Source organism: Tachyglossus aculeatus, chromosome 3 (genome assembly GCF_015852505.1).
Source record: "Tachyglossus aculeatus isolate mTacAcu1 chromosome 3, mTacAcu1.pri, whole genome shotgun sequence".
Classification (NCBI taxonomy): Eukaryota; Metazoa; Chordata; class Mammalia; order Monotremata; family Tachyglossidae; genus Tachyglossus; species Tachyglossus aculeatus.
The window spans coordinates 83,414,118-83,436,113 of NC_052068.1; the positions used below are offsets into that span (position 1 = coordinate 83,414,118).

The 21,996-nt window shown below is 41.9% G+C and overlaps 1 protein-coding gene across 1 annotated transcript in view; it reads right to left on the reverse strand.

Annotated features, from left to right (window-relative positions):
• DCC (DCC netrin 1 receptor) overlaps window positions 1–21,996 on the reverse strand; it is a 1,045,544-nt gene that overhangs the window by 51,566 nt on the left and 971,982 nt on the right. The window contains exons 23-25 of the mRNA XM_038743415.1: window positions 12,834–12,996; window positions 4,324–4,550; window positions 3,338–3,454 (exon numbers count right to left, since the gene is read on the reverse strand). Of these exons, the coding sequence (XP_038599343.1) occupies window positions 3,338–3,454; window positions 4,324–4,550; window positions 12,834–12,996 (507 nt within the window). The remainder of the gene's footprint in view (window positions 1–3,337; window positions 3,455–4,323; window positions 4,551–12,833; window positions 12,997–21,996) is intronic.

The following is a 21,996-nucleotide window of genomic DNA, read 5'->3' on the forward strand; positions in this document are numbered from 1 at the left end:
GGCCCAGGCTCTTTTAAAGAGGCCATCCTACTTCTCTTTACACATGTCTAAACACCTATATTTATTTGGGAAATGGAACTGAAGAAAAGTACATCCAAATTTTTGAAAGTGTGTTTACTGAGGGCCTGTGGGTTCCTTAGTAAGATCTGGAATTTGTATAGTGCATTGATTTTTTCCCAGCATTTTTACATTAATTACCTCATCATCGCAATATTCCTGTGAGGAGAGACACAGGGAGGCTGAGATCTCAAAGTCACACAACTAACTAGTGGCAGAGCTGAAACGGGAATTTACATTTTCTGATCCCAAATCCAGTGCTTTCTCTACTAGGCCAGAGGTTAGGAACCAATTTTTCGGGAGCCACATTTGGCTTTTCTTGGAATTGAATATGACCCTCAAGCACATGTGCCCGGACTTGGAACCATGAAAATGACACCACTAGGTTAGCCTCCACAGCCAAAAGCTCTACAAGAAATTGGGCAGGAAGTGTGTGGGTTGCCCCACCTTTTCAAGTTATAAAGGAGATGCAGAGGCACCAGAATGGTGGTTGGATGCCTCAGTGGATGACAAGGCAAGACTGAGCTGCTGTCATCTCCTTCCTGCTAATAATAATAATAATGATGGTATTTGTTAAGCGCTTACTATGTGCAAAGCACTGTTCTAAGCACTGGGGAGGTTACAAGGTGATCAGGTTGTCCCACAGGGGGCTCACAGTTTTAATCCCCATTTTACAGATGAGGTAACTGAGGCACAGAGAAGTTAATTGACTTGCCCAAAGTCACACAGCTGACAGTTGGCAGACTGTGACTCTGACTCTGACTCCCAAACCCACACTCTTTCCACTGAGCCACGCTGCTAATCCCTGCCACAGCTAGAAAAGATGCCAAGGAGGGGCAGCAGAACTGGTGGGGGGGAAGGAGATTGGCCCTCCCCATATGTACAGGGACCAGAGCAGCAGACGACAGTGACCAGGAAGGAATAAGAAGTGTCAGGCAGAAAGGCATGTTCAATCAGAGCTGTTTGCCATGAACACGATTTGTGGGGCTCCACCAGTGCAGCTGAGTTCAGAGGTAGGGTCAGTGCCGTCTCAGGAGGAGGAGGAAGAAAACAACCAGATGTAAGTTTCTTTCTTTCTTTCTCTCCCCTCCCTCTTCTCCTTTCCCCCCATTTCTCCATCTCATTATCAGGGTAAGAAAATGTCCATCGTATATAATTCCCCATCTACATCTCACCCAGCTTCTCCTGCTGGCACTAAAATAGACTATTAATCAGCCCCAAGGACTAAGCAGCCAGGGCAGGGACTGGAACACAGATGCCCACCACCCTTCTTCCTCATTAGTTTGGCAATTTTCTAGATTGGGGACTTGGAGAAATGAAGAAACAGGGGGAAAGCGGGAAGGAGAAACAGCATGGTCTAGTGGATAGAGCCCAAGCCTAGGAGACAGAAGACCTGAGTTCTACTCCTCCCTCTTCCACCTGTCTGTTGTGTGACCCTGGACTAGTCTCTTCTGGGTGCCTCAGTTTCTTTAACTGTAAAATGGGGATTAGATCCTAGTCTCTCCTACTTAGATTATTAACCCCACACTGGAAAGGGGCTGTGTCTGACCTGATTATCTTATATCTACCTTCGCACTTAGTACAATGCTTGGCACATAGTAAGTCCTTAATAAATACAATTATTATTATTATTGTTATTATTATTAGGAATGGGAGGCGTGCCAGGAACAAAGGCCAGTCAAAAAACTGCCTGAATGTACAGGAGTATTCAGGGTCGGGGGGAAACCAGGGTTGGAGACTACCCGCTTCGTTGGGCTCTGGGTAAGGATTTTCTAGGACAGAGCCAAGTGAGATCAACCCCAGGGTCCTCCAGGGCCTCTCCAGATTATGACGATTTGGAGATTGGAGAATGCTTGCCCTGCTAACAAGTGCTTCAGAGGACAGGGATGGATCAACACGGGGCCTCACAGCGTTTAAGCCCAGGGACTCTGGGAAAAGCAGGAGCCTTAAACACTCCCAATATATAAGCTGCAACCACTGCATCAACTCCCATCCCCAACGAGAAAAATCAATCATATTTATTGAGCGCTTACTGTGTGCAGAGCACTGTACTAACCACCCTCAAACACAACCAGATGGAGCACACTTTCACTCCAGTCCTTCCTCCTGTGGAAAAACTCTCTCCCTTCCCTGCACCTCTGACCTGTTGCCAGAGAGAGCCTGCAGGAGGATCAGGGGGAGCTGAGGACCCCAACCAACACAGCTCAGACTACCCTGGTTCAGCTTTGCTAAGTTGGAAGGGAAGAGAGGCCCCACAACTAGAGGGAGAGAAGTGAGAGTGGAAGATTAACCCTCATCTTTCATCTCAATCCCTGTCCCAAAAGCTCTGAGCTGTGAGGGAGCTGACCCACATGAAGCCACACCAGCGGTGGCTGAAAAAGTATCTGCCCATGGCCTGAAATGCTAACAATCCCATTAGACCCACTGGTTAGCAAGTACTAAGGGGGATTTATGAATTGAAGCATTCACAAGGGATCAGTCTGCTATGTGATCTTGGACAAGTCACTTCACTTCTCTGTGCCTCAGTTGCCTCATCTGTAAAATGGAGATTGAGACTGTGAGACCTATGTGGGACAGGGACTGTTTGCAACCCCATTTCCTCGTATCCCCCCCGGCCACTGAGAACAGTGCCTGGCACATATACGATTGAATGAATGAACGAATAGTAAGCTATTAACAGATACTGTAATTATTATTATTTTCAGTCTCTGCTGAGCTCGGAGAGTGGTGTGGGGACCCAGCAGGGAGATGGAGAAGTTCCTATCCAGGATCTAGCCCATTAATCCAGAGAGGCCTGTGTCACGTGGGGAGGCCATAACTTTAATGGCTTTTTGCACTCCAGCAGCTCCAAGTATTTATTTTGGTTGGCTCTCCTGAAAAAACTAAATTATTTTCAGGAAAAACCTTTAAAAAAAATAGAAGCAGCATGGCCTAGTGGCTAGAGCTCAGGCCATGGGTCAGAAGAACCTGAGTTCTAATTTCTTTCCATCACTTGTCTGCTGTGTGACCTTGGGCAAGTCACTTAACTTTGTACCTCAATTACCTCATCTATAAAATGGGAATTAAGACTATGAGCCCCCTTTCATACAAGGACTGTGTCCAACTTAACTTATATCTATCCCAATACTTAAAACAGTGCCTAGTACATAGTAAGAGCTTAAACGAATACCATAAAAAAAGGTTGCTGACCCCTGCACTAGTGTATACCACCTCCAGGAGCTAGGGAAAGAATTCATCTTAGGGAACTTGGTTGTCTGTGGGGGTGAAAAGCTTCACTCACGCGGGTTGCTGGGCTGGGAGTCCATCGGTATCATGAGCTTGGTTCGGGTAGCTCTGCGTGCAGCCAGTGATCTTTCTAATGTGGACATGCTGCTTCCGACATCTTCCGAATCCGGCCCTGAAGAGATCAAATAACATCACTGAAGGCGTTCTCTGACAGACCTTTCCCCTCACACCATCTTATGAAGCTTGACATGCTAAACCCTATTGCTCAAAATACATTTCTAAGGACTTACATTATCAATTCAAGATCTTGTTGCCCACAAGAAAACTGCGTTTCAAATTTTATTCGATGAATTTCCAGACTCAGATGGGTTTAACTAGACTTCTGGAAATGTGAATAAAATCCCTCCAGTAGAAGTGATAATATCGGCTCATTCAATGCCCTTTGCATTTAGAACATGCAAATAATTGAACTATTTAAAAGCCAGAAAGTAGTTGTCATTACTCCCACATTGACCTATCCAGCTGTGCACTCTAACAATAAACTTAGTCTAATGGACCAGAGAGAAGACTATAACATTTTGGCTTCTTCAGATGAATTAAAGAATGGTAGGGAGACCAATGATGTGGATCCTTCTGGAAAAAAAACCACAACATTCTCTGAGAGCAAATGTTGCCAAGCTTTACAGGAGCATGGATAGCTGAATTCAGATAATCCAAAAGCAATGAAATGAGTAGTTTTAGCCTACTCCTCTTTTACCAAATCAGTACTGCTGTCAGCAAGAAATCTGAGTTGAGTTTTTTCCTCCTCCTGTTTAACTTACATACCCTCTAACGAAGAAACTAATAGTTGGTGATAGGCTCGAGGTTGAGAAGGAGAAAGGGAAAGAAAAACAAGTCAAGGATAACCCACTCTGCTTAATCATTTCTGGATTAATCAAGAGCTCACAGGAAGTGGTTGGCAAAGTAACCCAAATAATGTAGTGCTTTTAGAGCAATATTAAAACTGAGATTTCTTTATGAGAAAGGAAAGAAGAGCATTACCAGAATGTGACGCAGTCTTGCTACCCATCTGGGTTTCTGATTGGCTGTGGCTGACGGGAGTGATGTCTTGACAACTCTGTATTGGCGAGTCCCTTCCTGTAGTATCAGCCCCTGTTGGCTTTTCCATATTCTTCATCTCCATTTCTTCATGGTGAATCCACAGGTCTGGAGGTCGCAAGTCTTTTTGGCTGCCCTTCCGCTTTCCAGCACAGTGGGTTGCCCGTTTCCTGGAACGAAAGTTGTGATTTCGACATGAAAACTGGTGTCTGGTGATCCAATGACCAATCAGTTCATATGTCTGTCAAATGCAGGGTGACAGATGAAAGTACCTCGCCAAATGAGCCTGTCAGTTTCAACCTCTGACTGGGCATCTTTCCCTTGTCCTCTAGAAATAAACCATGTTATTGAGATGTTACGTTTAAAACTCTGAGATGTAAAACTAAGGGTCCGGCATGAGCTTGCTGCGGGCAGGGAAAGTGTCTACCAACTCTGTTATAGTGTATATTATACTCTCCCAAATGCTTAGTTCAGTGTTCTGCACAAGGTAAATGCTCAATAAATATGATTTCTGATTGATTATTTTTCCCTCAATAGTTGTAAATGAAGCACATGATCATAAGCTGAGAAGCAGCGTGGCTGTTGAGAAGCAGCTTGGCTCAGTGGAAAGAGCACAGGCTTTGGAGTCAGATTTTATGGGTTCAAATCCTGGCTCCACTAACTGTCAGCTGTGTGACTTTGGGCAAGTCACTTAACTTCTCTGTGCCTGTTACTTCATCTGTAAAATGGGGATTAAAATTGTGTGAGCCCCCCGTGGGACACCCTGATCACCATGTAACCTCCCCAGCACTTACAACAGTGCTTGGCACATAGTAAGCACTTAACAAATACCAACATTATTATTTTCATTATTATAAGCTGTTAAATAAAACAATACTATTCTTTGAGAGTTTTCTGTGTGTGGGGCATTGAAGAAAGACTTGGGAGAGTACAAGAGAATTAGACTTGACTTTTGTCCTAAAGGAGCTACCCATTTAATGGGAGATGAACAGACACTAAAAATAGCACATTGGGGAAGCAATAGTGTAGAAAAATATGTATTTTAATTCAATGGGAGCTGAGGGTCTGATTGGAAATTCTGAAGTGGCAGTATGGGGAAAAATAGGGTAGAACATGAAAGATTAATCAGGGAAGACTTCCTGAAAGAGCTGTGATTTCAAAGGGGTCTTGAAGATGGGGAGAGCAGTGGATTGCTGACTTTGAAGAGGAAGGGGGCTCCAAGAAAAAGGAAGGTGGTAAGCATGAATTGGAGGTGAGAGACATTAATACCAGATGAGAAGAGTAAAGCACCAGAGCTGAGGTATAGTGAGGAGAGAAGCAAGGGTAAGTAATAGGGAGAGCTAATTGAGTGTCTTAAAGCCAACGGTGAAGAGCCCTTGCTGGATGCAACAGAGGTTTTTGAGGATGGAGAGATGTATAGATAATTTAGAATAATGTTCAGGATGGCAAATTGTAAATTGGACTGGAAAGGGGAGAGACTGGAACCAGGGACATCTGCAAAGTGACCAATGCAGAAGTAGAGCATCCGAGTCTCTTTCTGTGAGTGTAACTTGTTGTGGGAAGGAAAGTCTCTACCAACTCTGGTTTTTTGTACTCTCCCAAACAGTTAATACAGTGCTCTATACAGAATAAATGCACAAAAAAATATGATCAATTCATTTAATTGGGATATGGAAGGTGTCTGGACCAGTAATGTGGAAGTTTGGATGGAGAGGAAGGGGCAGATTCTGGGTAAAAGTGTTAAAGAAGAACCAATAGGATTTGGTGACAGACTAAATAATGGGAACTGAAAGTGAGGGAGGAGCCAAGGATAATGCCCAGGTTGCAGGCAGGGAAGACGGTGGTGTTGTCAACAGTGATGGGAAAGTTACGTGGAGGAGAGAATTTGGGAGAAAAGATGAGGAATGCAGTTTTGGACAGGTTAAGTTTTAAGTGTTAGCAGGACACTCATATAGAGATGTCTTGGATGTGGGAGGAGATGTGAAACTGAAAGGTGGAATGAAGTCAGGGCTAGTGAGGTAGATTTGGGGATCATCCACATAAAAGTGTGATTCATTAGGTAACCCCAAAGACAGCATAAGCTTAGAAGAAAAATAGGAAAGTTGCTTTAAAAGAACAAATGCAAAGAAAAGACTACAAATGCAGAGAAGCAGCATGGCTTTCTGGATAGACTATGGGTTCTAATCCAGCTCCACCACTTATCTATAGTGTGAATTTAGTCAATTCAGTCAACTTCTCTGTGCCTCAGTTATGTCATCTGTAAAATGGACATGGAAACTGTGAGCATCATGTGGGACTTGAACTGTGTCCAGATTATTAGCTTGAATCCACCCCAGGGCTTATTATAATGTCGGGCACCTAATAAGAACTTGAGATAAACAGGGATTTGGAGAGCATGAAACTTAGTGAAATCTAGGGGGACAGAAAAACAGAATGATTTACAGAAACAGAATGTTGGAAACACAGAAAATAGAAACCCACATATGCTTACAGAAACACATACACAACATATGAAGGACAGTTATGGGCTTCACTCATTTCCACTTTCTGCTTCTCTTTCTTCTTTATCCTTTGGGAACTTAAGAGTGTTCCTCAATGCATATCCCCAAAGCACTTCTAACCACCCATTTTTCTCCTAACAAAAGGCACTGAAGGTGGAATTTTTCCCATATAGTAATCTATGCTGTCCTTTTTTTTCTGTTTTTTTTTTCTTTTCACCCAGTTTGTCTACTGAAGTTGAACATTAAATATCTTCTAGATGACAATTCACACCTTTTTCTGCTAATTGCCTATGGTTTGAAAGAGAAACATAAGTTACCTGTAGGTGTACAGGATATGTTGTTATTCTCTGTTCTAGTAACATCCTTGATCATATAACATAAACCTACATTGCTATAGATATCTAATATAATATATTATATATATATATATAATTATAATATAATATTTGGACACAGTCCCTATCCCATTCAGGGAAGACATCTTATCCCAATTTACAGTTGGGAAATGGTGACTCATAGAGGTAAATCTCCCAAGGTCACACAGCAGGTCATTGTCCCAACTGGGGTTAGAACCTCAGACTCCTGACCTCCAGGTTCTTGCTCTTTCCACTAGACTATACTGCTTCTCCACTATTGAACATGGAAGGAAAAGAGATTTTTCTGAATAGTGCAGCCACACTCACTTCTGCCCCAACAGTGACACAGACACCTGCAATCTACAAGATCTTAATTAGACTTTAAACTTCTTTTTCCAATAAGTAACACCACTGAATTCAGATGTTTTCTGTGGCCAAGAATTAAGTAGAGGGGAAACTACATGTGCTCTCATATGTCCTCCAAGAGGCCTTTCCTCACTAACCCCCCATTTCCTACCCACCCTTCTTCATTGCCTATACACTTGAACTTGTGCCCCTCAAACACTTTGATATATATCCCAGTCCAAGTCTCACAGTCCTTAAGCATATATTATTACATGCTGCTGCTTCCCCTACCCCTACCTACTTTATTTTACTGACTACCTCCCCAACTAGACTGTAAGTTCCTTGTAGGCAGGGACTCTGCCTCCCAACTCTATTGTATTATGCTCTCCCAGTGCTTAGTAGAGTACTTGGCACACTGTGATTGATTGATGGTAGAGAAGAGTCAAAGGTTTGTGGACTGCTGGTGGCAAGCTAGGAGTTGTGTGGCATCCAAAGATGAGAATGCTGGAGAGGTCGAAAGAGGTGGAAACAAGGCAAAAATCAGTGGCTGGTCAGGAACGGAGCAGAGTTCTCAGACCTGGGAGCTGGTGGCTTTGGAGGTCAGGCAGGAGACTCAAAAAATAACAAAATGAAAAAAAAAATCCTCCTCCCTTCACATATTTTTCCTAGATGATAGCTCTCCTGGGTGACTGTTGACTTTTATGTAGTTCTTGTTTTGTGATTTTTCAAGGGATTCCCCCAGTGGGTTTTCTGTAGAAAAAAGCCCTGCTATTTTATTTTACATTATTTTTACTGAAAAATCAATCTGGTTCCAAATTCCACCTCTTAGCAGTAATGGAACGTCTTCTTTTCTTTTTAAAAACTTTGGCTCTGGAAAAGGAGCAGTGAGTTAGCCCTCCAATCACACCTTAAAAATGGAAAACTTTGCCTGAGGAATTGTGTATTCATTCAATTGTATTTATTGAGTGCTTACTGTGTGCAGAGCACTGTACTAAGCGCTTGGGAAGTACAAGTGGGAAACAAGTCTAGGAGTCAGAGGACTTGGCTTCTAATCCCAGTTAGCGACGTGCCTACTGGGTGACCTTGGACAAATCACTTAACTTCTCCTTTGCCTCTTTTTCCTCATCTGAAAAATAAGGATAAGATACCTGTTTTCCCTTCCCCTTAGAACATGAGCACCATGAGAGACATAGGCTGTGTCTAACCTGATTATCTTAAATCTACCCCAATCAATCATATTTATTGAGGGCTTACTGTGTGCAAAGCATTGTATTAAGTGCTTGGGAGAGTACAGCACAATAATATAATGGACATAATCCCTGCCTACAATGAACATAAAGTCTAGCTGGGGAGACAGATAGCAATGCAAATAAATAAATTACAGATATGTACATAAGTGTTGTGGGGGTGGGGTTGAATAAAGGGAGCGAATTAGGGTGATGGAGAAAGGAATGGGAGAAAAGGAAATAAGGGCTTAGTCAGGGAAGGCCTTTTGGAAGAGATGTGCCTGTTATGGAGAAGGAGGGCACTCTAGGCCAGAGGTAGGATGTGGGAGAGAAGACAGAAGGTGGTATAAACAAGATCAAGGTACAGTGAGTAGGTTGGCATTAGCGGACTGGAGTTTGCATCCTGGGTTGTAGTAGGAGAGTAGTGAGGAGAGATAGGAAGGGGGAGGGTGATTGTCTGCTTTAAAGTCTACTGTATGGAGTTTCTATTTGATGTGGAGGTGGATGGAAATTCGCTGGATGCTCTTGAGGAGTGGGGAAACATGGACTGAATGTTTTCATAGAAAAATGATCCGGGCAACAGATTGAAGTATGGCCTTTAGTGGGGAGAGACAGAAGGCAGGGAGGTCAGCAAGGTGGCTGATATAGTAATCAAGCGGGGATAAGATAAGTTCTTGGATTTACATAGTAGCACTTTGAAAGAAAAGGAAACAGTGAATTTTAGAGATCTTGTAAATGTTGAACAACATGATTTAGTGATAGATTGTATATGTGGATTGAATGAAAGCTCATTAGGGGCAGGGTATGTGTCTGCTAATTCTCTTACATTGTACTCTTCCATGCACTTGGAACAGAGCTCTGCATTTGATAATTGCTTGAGAGAGGCATTAAGAATAACTCCAAGTTTACAGGCTTGTGAGACAGAAAGAATGGTGGTGCTGTCTACAGTGATGGGAAAGACAGGGGGAGGATAGGGTTTGGGTGGGAAGATAAGGGGTTCTTAGAACAGTGCTTGGAACATAGTAAATGCTTAACAAATATTGCAATTATTGTTATGTGAAACCCAGCTCTTTTTTCTATGTTGCATATCTGTTTTAATCTGTCTCGCCAGACATCTTACACTAAAGTACTAAAGTTTCAGAGAAGAAAATGAGAGAAAAATGCTTAAGTCCTAGCAAGGAATAATAATAATAATGTTGGTATTTGTTCAGCGCTTACTATGTGCCAAGCACTGTTCTAAGCGCTGGGAAGGAAGAAAGGAAAAAAGAAAATTACTGGCAAATCTCTTGCTAGGAATTTGCAGTATATCTTTATAAAGATGGCCATTCATGGACTCTTGCCTCAGGCACAGAGAAGTAATTTCTGGCCTGAGGCAAAATTACAGACAATCTACTCAAAGAAGTCTCTACTCAGGACTTCTTCTGAAAAAGCTGAATAATAAGTGGGGGAGCAAGCATAGAGAGACCACTTCTGACTTCCTGATTTTTGAAGGCAACAACAGTGTTACACCCACCATTGATGAACTAAAAGTTAAGACAGGAAGATAATAAGGAAATATACGATATTGATTTCTCTCTGCATTGGACCATGACTGGATTCCCATTGGACTCTGCCATGTTTTTCATTTTGAATCTATTTTTTCTCCAAACACCCAAGTCCCCAAAAGAGTAGATACGGCAGCTGTGAAAGCAGCAATCAGTGGTAGTGACTTAGTTCTTACTGTGTGTGCAGAGCACTATATTATGCCCTTGGGAAGATACAATAGACTTGGTAGACAAGACTGATACTCACAAGGAGCCTACAGTCTTGAGGGGGAAACAAATTTTAAAATAAATTACAGAGAGGGGAAATAGCAGATTGTAAGGGGATATGTGCATAAGCAGTGTGGGACTGAAGATGAGGTGGCCATCAGTGAATGAAAAGTACCAATCCAAGAGTATAGGCATCACTAAGGGAAGGGCTTGTAGGGGACAGTACTTCTGCCCGCCAACAATACTTCTTTTAATTCCCATCTGCAAGCACAGATGCCCATAGCCCTAGCAACTATTCCAGACATTTAACTCCCCCCTCAAATTTCCTGTACCCCTCCCCAAGCATCTCTTTCCCCTAATGACCTGACCAAACACTTCATCAACAAAACTGAAACAATCAGGCATGTTATCTCTAAAATCTCCCCTGTTCCCTTAAAAATCCCCACCTCCTCCTTTACCCTCTTTGATTCTTCCTATACTCCCTGCAGTAACTTAAGATGAGATCTCTCACCTCCTCTCTCAATCTACCCTCTCCACCTATGATTCTGATCCCATCCCTTCATCATGGGAAGCAGCATGACCTACTGGATAAAGCACAGGCCTGGAAGTGAGAAGAACCTGGGCTCTAATCCTGGCTCTGCCACTTGTCTGCTGTGTGACCTTGGCAAGTCACTTCACTTCTCTGGGCCTTTTACCTCATCTGTACAATGTGGATTGAGACTGTGAGCCCTATGTGGGACAGGGACTGTGTCCAACCTGATTAGCTTGTATCTACCCCAGGACTTGGAACAGTGCTTGACACAAAGTAAGCACTTATAAAATATCATTATTATTATTATACTTTTTTAGAACACTTGCCCCCTTCCTCCTTATCCCAACTGCCAATTTCAACTGTTCGCTTTCCAATGGCACCTTTCCCTCTGCTTCCAACCACGCTTACATATTCCCTATCCTAAAAAAATCCTCCCCTGACCTTACAGCTCCCTCCAGTTATCCTCCATCTCCTTCATACTATTTCTCTCCAAACTTCTTAAAAGAGTAATTTCACCCATTGTCTCTACTTCCTTTCCTCTCCTTGATTCCATCCAATCTAGCTTCTGTCCCCTTCACTCCACAAAAACAACCCTCTCTAAGTAAGCACTGACCACCTTCTTGCTACATCTGATGGCCTCTAATCTACTGTAATCCCTGCAGACCTCTCAGATGCCTTTGAGATGCCTCTCAGGTGTAGACCACCTCCTTATCCTTGAAACTTTATCTGGCTTTGGATTCGCTGACACTGTCCTCTCTTGGTTCTCCTATCTCTCTGGAAGCTCTTTCTCAGTTTCTTTTGCTTGCTCCTCCTCTGCCTTTCACCCGCTGACAGTGGGGATTCCTCAAGGCTCAGTTCTGAGTCCCCTTCTATTCTCTATCTACACCCACTCCCTTGGATAACTCATTCGCTCCCTTGGCTTCAACTACCTCTCTCCTTCCCTGCAATTTCACATTTCCCCCGGCTTCAGGACATCTTTATCTGGAAGCCCAGCCGATATCTTTCCATCATCGTCATCATCATCAATCGTATTTATTGAGCGCTTATTGCGTGCAGAGCACTGTACTAAGCACTTGGGAAGTACAAGTTGGCAACATATAGAGACAGTCCCTACCCAACAGTGGGCTCATGAAACCCAGTCCTCCCCAAGACTTTCCCATCATTGTAGATGGAGCCACCATCCTTCCTGCCTCACAAGCCCGAAACCTTAGTGTAATCCTCAACTCCTCTATCTCATTCACTCACATATTCAACCTTTGCAACATTGCTAAAATCCATCCTTTCCTACTCTCCCTCCCTTCTTCATCACCTATGCTTTTGGATCTCTACCTCTTAATTACTTGATATTCACCCCATCTCCACAGCATTTAGGTATATATTCTTATACTTTCCCATTTCTACTACCTGTGATTTATTTTGATGTCTGTCATCTCATCTAAACCTGCAAGCTCCTTACGGGCAGGGATCACGTATACCAACTCTATTGTACTGTATTCTCCCAAGTGCTTAGTACAGTGCTCTGCACATAGTAAGCATTCTATAAATACCATTGATTGACTCATTAATTGAATGACGCAAATTTAACTTGTGAACTCAAGGATAAAATGAGAGTGCCTAGAGGGCTGGGTGAAATAGAACAGGCTCCGGTAAACCCAGTCCTCAAAGGAAAACCAAATTAAGTAATTCAAGGCATCAAAAAGGCAGTTAAATTCCTCCATTTGAGTTATTTTACTGTAACATACTTCCTCTGTTGAGCTGATGAACGTCGGGTGCATATCACTGCAACAATCACCACTACCACCACTGAAATGACCCCAACTGTGACGACGATGATCACAAGCAGATTGCTGTTTTTCTGAGGTGTGACACTGCCATGAGGTGGGTGCATTTGGCCTATTGGTGGCTCTAGCAAGAAACAAGTCAGAAAAAAACAAAAAAAACAAGGGTTAGAAAGGTGAGGTGTAGGGTCCTTGCTGGGTTTGACATACAAGAGGAAAATATAAACTGTGATAAAAGAAAAAATGTTACTTCAAACTAAACAAATTCCTTGGCAACATAAACTCTTAAATGTTGGTGAAAAAATTATATTTATTGGATGTCCCCAAAGGCAAACTTTGTGACATGAGGAACCACAGTTTATTCTCCCACCTTTAGAAGTCATCTAGAAAGCAAATACAATTCACAACCAAATCACTGACCACGGATTCTACTTCACAGAAGTCACTGGGCTTGGAATCATTTCATAAATTAAGATGCTGAAGTCCTTTCAGGATAATAGGAAATAAACAAATACTAATCTTTAAGAGAATAACTGTTTCTGTGTTTACCAACCTACCGGAGAGAGCTGGATACCAGAGTTCAAACTCTTTATCTTAGTAATTAATCCCTTAGAAATAACTTGATCCTGAATTCAATAGGCATTGAAAGCAAAAAAAAAAAAATCAAGCAAACATGAAATTTGTCTATTTTGGAAAAGGCAGTAGGGCATTTCAATTTCCAACAGACTGATTCTCTAACCATCAGCTAACCAGATTGCCTGAATTACCTTGCAGATCTCCATTTGTGTTGTAATTGTTCATACTTCAGCTGGAAACCCCCTTACTATGCCCAGAGGTTTATGATCAAAGACACAAAAAAGTACTGAACTCAAGAGCCACAAACCCAAAATATAATATGTCTGAGAGCCCAGCACAAAAATAATTTCAACTAACAGGAAAGCCAAGCAGGTGTTCCCGGGGTAAAGGAGAGTGGCAATGAGTGGGAGAGAATGGGCTTTCACTGGGCGGGATTGGTGGACAGGAGTGATGATGAAAAAGAGACAGACAAGGTAAGTGTTGGGATGGGGCTGGGTCTTGCCACCCTCCATGAGCTGGTCTTCTGGAGTTAAGAGGGCTTCTAGGGCAAACTCACCAAGCATTTGCGATTGAGCTGCCTGGCAAGTGAAGTAGTGCCAAATCTGAATTCCTATGGGTTATTATGTTAGGAAAGCTAATGGATGGGACTCTCCGCTATATAAGCTGGGAATCAGTGCAGCATAATGGTATGGGAGAGGATAACCAAGAAGGTGTTCGTCACAGGCCCTGATCCTCAGAAGAGGAAGCCGTCAAAGGTTTTCGAATGACACTTAGTTGAAACATAAAATCTGAGCTATGAATCAAAGGGGGAAAAAAGTTCCCAGGAAGCAATTTGGCTTTATTAGAAAGAAATGAGCAAGTGATAAAGGTCAGAGCTTCCTAAATTAGAGTTCTGTTTGCAGTTAAAAAGTCATCTAGTTAAAATATCTTGATCACACTCTTTCTGTTTAGCAAATTAATTTGTTTTTTTGAGACCTAGAAAAGCATTTGTGAAATTTCTAATTTTGTTATTAGCAAGAACAAACTCTAGAGTACAAAAAAAAGTAGGATGAGGGGACCACTTCAATTGTTCCAAGAACTTTTGTAAAACCAAATTACTTTCCCCTCAAGGGAAAGAGGAGCCACAAACCACCTGAATTCCTGCTCAACTGTCTTGCCTCCCATGATGACACAGTTTGTCCTGTCAGAATATGACAATTTGGGATTTTGCTGAACATTAGTGGGGTCATCTTGATGGCAATTCATCCTGTGAGAGCAAAGATCAGGCAGAACTTCCATGATAAATTTTTAATCCAGAACTTGGTGATTCTACCCTAAAAGTTTACTTCAGTTCCAATTTCAACCTGAATTTGCCACAGCTGGGGAAAGCGGCTGTTGACAACAGGAACTGACTATAAAAGGATAAGTGGCTGAACTAAATTGTGATCAAATTCCTTTCTCCAAGTTAGCTGAAATTCATTTTCTGCAATTTTGGGAAACCTAATTTTCTAAAATTGCAAAACTCAAGAGTTTCTCGACTGGATCAAAGTTGGCGGTGAATTCCAGATTTGCTAATATTTATCTATTCCTTTTAGCAAGATGCAAGGGACAGATATGCTAAGCATTTCTATGCTGAATTCTCATCTGATAGCAAAATTAGAGATAAGGAAGTATTTTTATAAGCTATTTGAGGAGACACATCACTCAATCTGCCTTCTCTGAGATAAATTCAACATGAAGAGAATGTTACCCAGATAATTTTTCTATAGAGTTGGTCTGCACACATTCCCAATCCTCAAAAAGCTCTACATTTAACCCTAACAGTTACCTAACCCTCAATATTGAGCAAGAAGTTCAGACCATTGATTTTAAAGACCCAATCACAAAGTGGTCTGAGAAAGAACACCGGCCTGGGTAAAAGAGGATGTGGGTTCTAATTCTGGCTCTGCCAATTGTTTGCTGTGTGACCTTGGGCAAGTTGCTTAACTTCTTTGTGCCTCACTTCTCTGTAAAACGGGAATTAAGACTATGAGCCCACGTGAAACATGAACTACGTCCAAACTGATTAGCTTGTCTCTACCACAGTGCTTAGTACAGTGCCTAGGACATAAGTAGCTGCTTAACAAATACTGTAAAAAATTATTTCATATTCAATCACATAAAAATACCTGTCTTTAAATGACCATATTTATTAGGGTTGGAATTGAAGCGATTAAATAGTCTGGAGGTTAGCTGGCCTCTTCCTGGTATTTTACTTAACACACATTGAGACTAAGTGCTCACAAAGACCAGGAGCTCACTGAGCAAAGCCCTGCCTCTGTCCTGAAATCTGTTCTATACAATATACCTTACACACATTAAGGAATAAGAATGTGAGACTTCAACTAGCACTGTACGAAGTTCAGTTCATTCATTCAAACAGTTGTATTTATTGAGGGCCTACTGTGTGCACAGCATTGTACTAAGTGCTTGGGAGAATACGATATAATAATGAAAAGACACTTTCCCTGACCTCAACCAACTTACAGTCTAGAGGAGAGATGGACATTATTAGAAAAAAATTAGATACATACATAAGTGCTGTGGGGCTGGGAAGGGGGAGGAATAAAGGGAGCAAGTCAGGGCAACACAGAAGGGAATGGCAGAAGTGGAAAGGAGGGTTTTTTTTCAGGGATGGCCTCTTGGAAGAGATTTTCCTTTACTAAGGCTTTGAAAGTGGTGAGAGTAATTGTCTGTAGGATATGAGGAAGAAGGGCACTTCAGGCCAGAGGCAGGATGTGGGCGAGCGGTCTGCAGCAACATAGTTTAATTGCTCTACCAAGTATTCAGTATCACTTGAATGACTACCTGAATGGCTACATCTTCAGGAATTTCTGCAACCCTGGCTTAGCCCCGCTAAACTGTAAGCTCGTAGTGGGCAGGGAACAACTTTGTTGTTTAGAACTTGCCAAAGCCGTCTCTTGGATTGAGAATGTAGAAAAGTATAATCAGGTTGGATGAGCTGTGATGTTTTATCACAAGGTCTTTTGGTCTGTGTCCAGGATGGGCCCTTCTCCATTGGCTTTGCTCAGAATTATTTGTGTGGTGGTTCGACACCTAGAAACGCTTTCCGGACACGTACAGAGAGAAGTATTACTGGGCTTTCCTAACATAATAACCCATAGGAATTCAGATTTGGCTCTACTTCACTTGCCAGGCAGCTCAATCACAAATGCTTGGTGAGTTTGCCCTAGAAGCCCTTTTAACTCCAGAAGACCAGCTCATGGAGGGTGGCAAGAACCAGCCCCATCCCAACACTTACCTTGTCTGTCTCTTATTCACCATCACTCCTGTCCACCAGTGAAAGCCCACTGGGCTCTCCCACTCACTGCCACTCTTCTTTTCCCCCGGAACACCTGCTTGGCTTTCCTGTTAGTTGAAATTATTTTTGTGCTGGGCTCTCAGACATATTATATTTTGGGTTTGTGGCTCTTGAGTTCAATACTTTTTTGTGTCTTTGATCATAAACCTCTGGGCATAGTAAGGGGGTTTCCAGCAGATCATTCCCAAATTGACATCTCTAGTCCTATTCTCTCTCCTCCTCTGTAGCCTTGTATCTTACTCTTTACTTTCAGCATATCTCTCCTTAGATGCCCCAATGACACCTCATATTAAACATTCCAAAAGAGAAGTTCTCATCTTCCCAACCAAACCCCTAGACTTTCCCATCACTGTAGAGAGCACTGCCATCCTCTCTGTTTCACCAGCTGATAACCTTGGCATTGTCCTCGACTCATCTCTCTCATTCAACCCATAGCAGATGGCCTAGTGGATATAGAATGGGCCTGAGAGACAGAAGGACCTGGGTTCTAATCACTGCTCCATTGCTTGTCTGCTGTTTGACCTTGGGCACTCATTTCTTTGTGCCTCATTTATCTTATATTTAAAATGGGGATTAAGACTGTGAGTCCCCCATGGGACAGGGACTGTGTCCAGCCTGATTAACTTCTGTCTACTTCAATGCTTAGAGCAGTGCTTGATGCACAATAGGCGCTTAAACTAATGCCATCATCTGTTACCAAGTCCTGTCACTTCTGCCTTTACAACATGCTAAAATCTGCCCTTTCCTCTTCATTCAAACTGATACTATATGGATGCAACCACCTAACCTGTGTTTACTACTGTATTAGCCTTCTTGCTAGCCTCCCTGCCTCATCTTTCTTCTTGCTCCAGTTCATGTTTCAGTCTGCTGCGTGGGTCATTTTTCTAAAATAAGGTTCAGTCTATAACTCCCCCTCTTTAAGAACCTCCAATAGCTGCACATTCACCTCCACTTCAAACAGAAACCATCAGCCTTAAAGCATTCAGTCACTTTGTCCCCTCCTACCTCAGCTTGCTGCTCTCCTACTACTACTACTAATAATAATGGCATTTGTTAAGCACTTACTATGTGCCAAGCACTGTTATAAGTGCTGAGGGGATATAAGGTAATGAGGTTGTGTCACATGGGGCTCACAGTCTTACTCCCCATTTTACATATGAGGTAACTGAGGCCCAGAGAAGTTAAGTGACTCACCCAAAGTCACACAGTAGACAAGTGGTGGAGTCAGGATTAGAACCTATGACCTCTGTCTCCCAAGCCCGTGCTCCTTCCACTGAGCCACACAACTTCTCTGCTTCTCTGCTTCTACTATAACCTAGCTTGCTTGCTTTGCCCTCCCTTTAGCCAACCTACTCACTGTACCTCAATCACATCTATCTCACCAACAACCCCTTGTCTGTATCCTGTCTCAGGCCTAGAACTCATAGCTGACAGACTGTCACTTTCCCCACTTTCGAAGCTTTATTAAAATCACATCTCCTCCAAGAGGCCTTCCCTAAGCCCTCACTTCCCCTATTCCCTTTCCCTTTTGTGTTGCCCTTGCACTTGAATATGTACCCTCTAAACTCTTGATATTCTCCCCACCCTCCTCCCTACAGAACTTATGTACATCTCCATAATTTATTTAAGTTCCGTTTCCCCATCTAGACTGTAAACTCCTGGTGGACAAGGGACATGTCTGCCACCTCTGTTACATTGTACTCTTCCAAGTACTTAGTACGGTGTTCTGCACACAAGTGCTCAATAAATACCATTGATTGATTTAGTCCCAAAGTCCTAAAACTATTTGTTTCTTGCAAACCTAAAATGAAGATTCATGATTCTCAAAATTGAAATGTTTCACATTTTGAAAGAGTTATCAGCTCAATGTGAATGCATTTGTATGAAACCAAGACCCACAGAATCATAAAGTTAGAGAACATATGAAATTATGGGCAGGGTTTGTGTTAGTGATTTTATTATATTGTACTCTACCAAGCACTTAGTACAATACAATAAGCATTCTATAAATACCACTGATTGCTTGACTGATAATAGCTTGAACTTGCTGGACAGCTAGAAAGGATTCCACATCTCCAGTATTTCCTATACTCTGATGAAGGAAATTATCCTATTTTAGTAAATTGGGTCCAAAAGGGTTTTCATGCAACATTTGTTAATTTAAACGTGTGGTCAGCACATTCATTATTAGAAGCATGTGCAATTATAGGGAGTTATAAACCAGTATGTCCTAAAATAAAGTCAGACTTCACTATTTGTTTTTGCTTTGAAAAGTTATTTAAAATAACTCTATGCAATATTCAACCCCTCTAAAGAGAAATGTTATAAACATTTTTATGCATGTTGCCTTTGTACAGACTAAAAATCCTTGCTTCTAAATTGGTCTGTGAACCAGGCAGGAGTAAGTAATGCATTGTGACTATAACCATCCATCCCAGCTAATTGGAAAATGAACTCCCCCACTTCCCAAGCATAAAATATTAGGTGAGTTCTAATTAGATGACTCTAGTATCAGATAAAATTTCTGATTTGCCTGTAATGGTCCAAGCTGAAATGAAATCGCAAATTTTCAATCATTTATCTCCTGGCAAAATATAATGGTAAAAGGTGACTTGATTTTGTTATTTCATTTCCAATTCCACCTTTGATGAGTATCAACCCACTTTAATCAGGTATGTGCTTTGTAATAATGTTCATCAGGGTTCATGTGATACTTAGAAATGCTCTGTCTGTCATTCAATAACATGAAAACACTAAACTTCATTATGTGATGATTTAAAAAAAAGCGTTGGTAGTCCCTCTAAAATTCTGTTGATAGTAATCAAATTCAGTTAATGTATTGTAATCTGCATGCCTTTCTCCTGTACCTTAATTCTGAATATTAGGTCAAGATTAATACTGTATTTCCCTCTAGCAGGCTAATATAAATTGAAATAAAACATGATGAAATGCATTACACAATCCTCATTTTGATTTTTTTTTGATATTCCACCCAATTACTGTCATTCTTATCAGCCTAGTTCAAATAAAAGTATCTTCTATGGAGAAAACAATTGATTTGCCTATAAACTTCATTTAGGACTGCCGGTCTCAGCACCACAACATTGCCAAGATCCGCCCTTTCCTCTCCATCCCAACTGCTACCCTGCTCATTCAAGCTCTCATCCTATCCCATCTGGACTACTGCATCAGCCTTCTCTCTGATCTCCCATCCTCGTGTCTCTCTCCACTTCAATCCATACTTCATGCTGCTGCCCGGATTATCTTTGTCCAGAAATGCTCTGGGCATATTACTCCCCTCCTCAAAAATCTCCAGTGGCTACCAATCAATCTGAGCATCAGGCAGAAACTCCTCACCCTGGGCTTCAAGGCTGTCCATCCCCTCGCCCCCTCCTACCTTACCTCCCTTCTCTCCTTCTACAGCGCAGCCCGCACCCTCCGCTCCCCTGCCGCTAACCTCCTCACCGTGCCTTGCTCTCGCCTGTCCCGCCATTGACCCCCGGCCCACGTCGTCCCCCGGACCTGGAATGCCCTCCCTCTGCCCATCCGCCAAGCTAGCTCTCTTCCTCCCTTCAAGGCCCTACTGAGAGCTCACCTCCTCCAGGATGCCTTCCCAGACTGAGCCCCTTCCTCTCCCCCTCGCCCCCCTCTCCATCCCATCTTACCTCCTTCCCTTCCCCACAACACCTGTATATGAGTATATATGTTTGTACATATTTATTACTCTATTTATTTATTTATTTTATTTGTACATATCTATTCTATTTATTTTATTTTGTTAGTATGTTTGGTTTTGTTCTCTGTCTCCCCCTTTTAGACTGTGAGCCCACTGTTGGGTAGGGACTGTCTCTATATGTTGCCAATTTGTACTTCCCAAGCGCTTAGTACAGTGCTCTGCACATAGTAATCGCTCAATAAATACGATTGATGATGATGATGACTGGAATGTATTTTCAACAAGAAAATTGATAGGACTTTTTTTTTGTACATGGGATCAGTTTCAAGCAGACAGTATGGACTTTTTAACCTGGCAGACACAAATGCACACACACAAGGCATCCTGTAGGACATGCTTATTAATACTGGATAATTTCCCGTCCCTGTGGTTTACATTTGCTAAATCTACAGTACATATATTAACTATTCAGTCATGGTTAGAAGCTGCCTGGGATAATTAATTTTTTCTTAATTATCTATTCCATTTCCCTCTAATCTCCTGGCACCTTCTTTTTCTTGGGAAGACTATTTTGTGAGGCAATCAAAAGTATCATTTTCATCAGCAATGAACTCTGAAGGTCCTGAGAGCCTTATCACTGTTAGCTTGGTTCTGGCTAGTTTAATGGGGGCAAAAACACTTAGAAAAGCTTTCCTAGACTTTCCTTGACCTGTACTGACCCGGCATTCCAACAACCATTACAGTTTCAGTTATTTCATTTCAGTTATTATTTCTTCAATCCTTACACTGTGACCTCTGCAGACAGTAACACATTTCATGAGTGTGCTAATGTGTAAAGTAAAAACAGCTCCAGGCAGCTTAAACTGTATTTTACGATATCTGCTTAGTTAATTCTAAAATTAATTGCAGGCAGAAATGAATTGCATTTTTGTTTATACGTAACAGATAAAAGATGAAATGTGTTGACTGAATAATTAATGAAGATTATAGTTAACAGAATATCTTGAAGCTAGCAATGAGGACAAGGGCAAAGTTAAATTGAGGGTGCCAGAAAAGCCATTTCTTAGCAGAGAGAGTATAGGGCAAGTATTGGGTTTCTTGGCATGCATAAGAGGAAAAACAGAGGGTGATTGCTAAATATGACCTTTGTCTAAACATTTAACATTCTTTGCTTTGCCTAAACATTTCTGATAGTATAATCCACAGAATATGGTATGTTTAAGTATAGAATACCATATATTCTATAATTCTACTTATTCTGATGGTTTTGACACCTGTCTACATGTTTTGTTGTGCTGTCTGTCTCCTTCTTATAGACTGTGAGCCTGTTGTTTGGGTAGGGACCGTCTCTATATGTTGCCGACTTGTACTTCCCAAGTGCTTAGTACAGTGCTCTGCACACAGTAAGCACTCAATAAATACAATTGATTGAATGAATGAATTAATTTATATCCTTTTCCTTCTATGCACCCAAAGTGCTTCTAAAATTTTTATCAGAGCTCGAAATAGTGGCTGCCCCTCCCCTGGGGTTTATT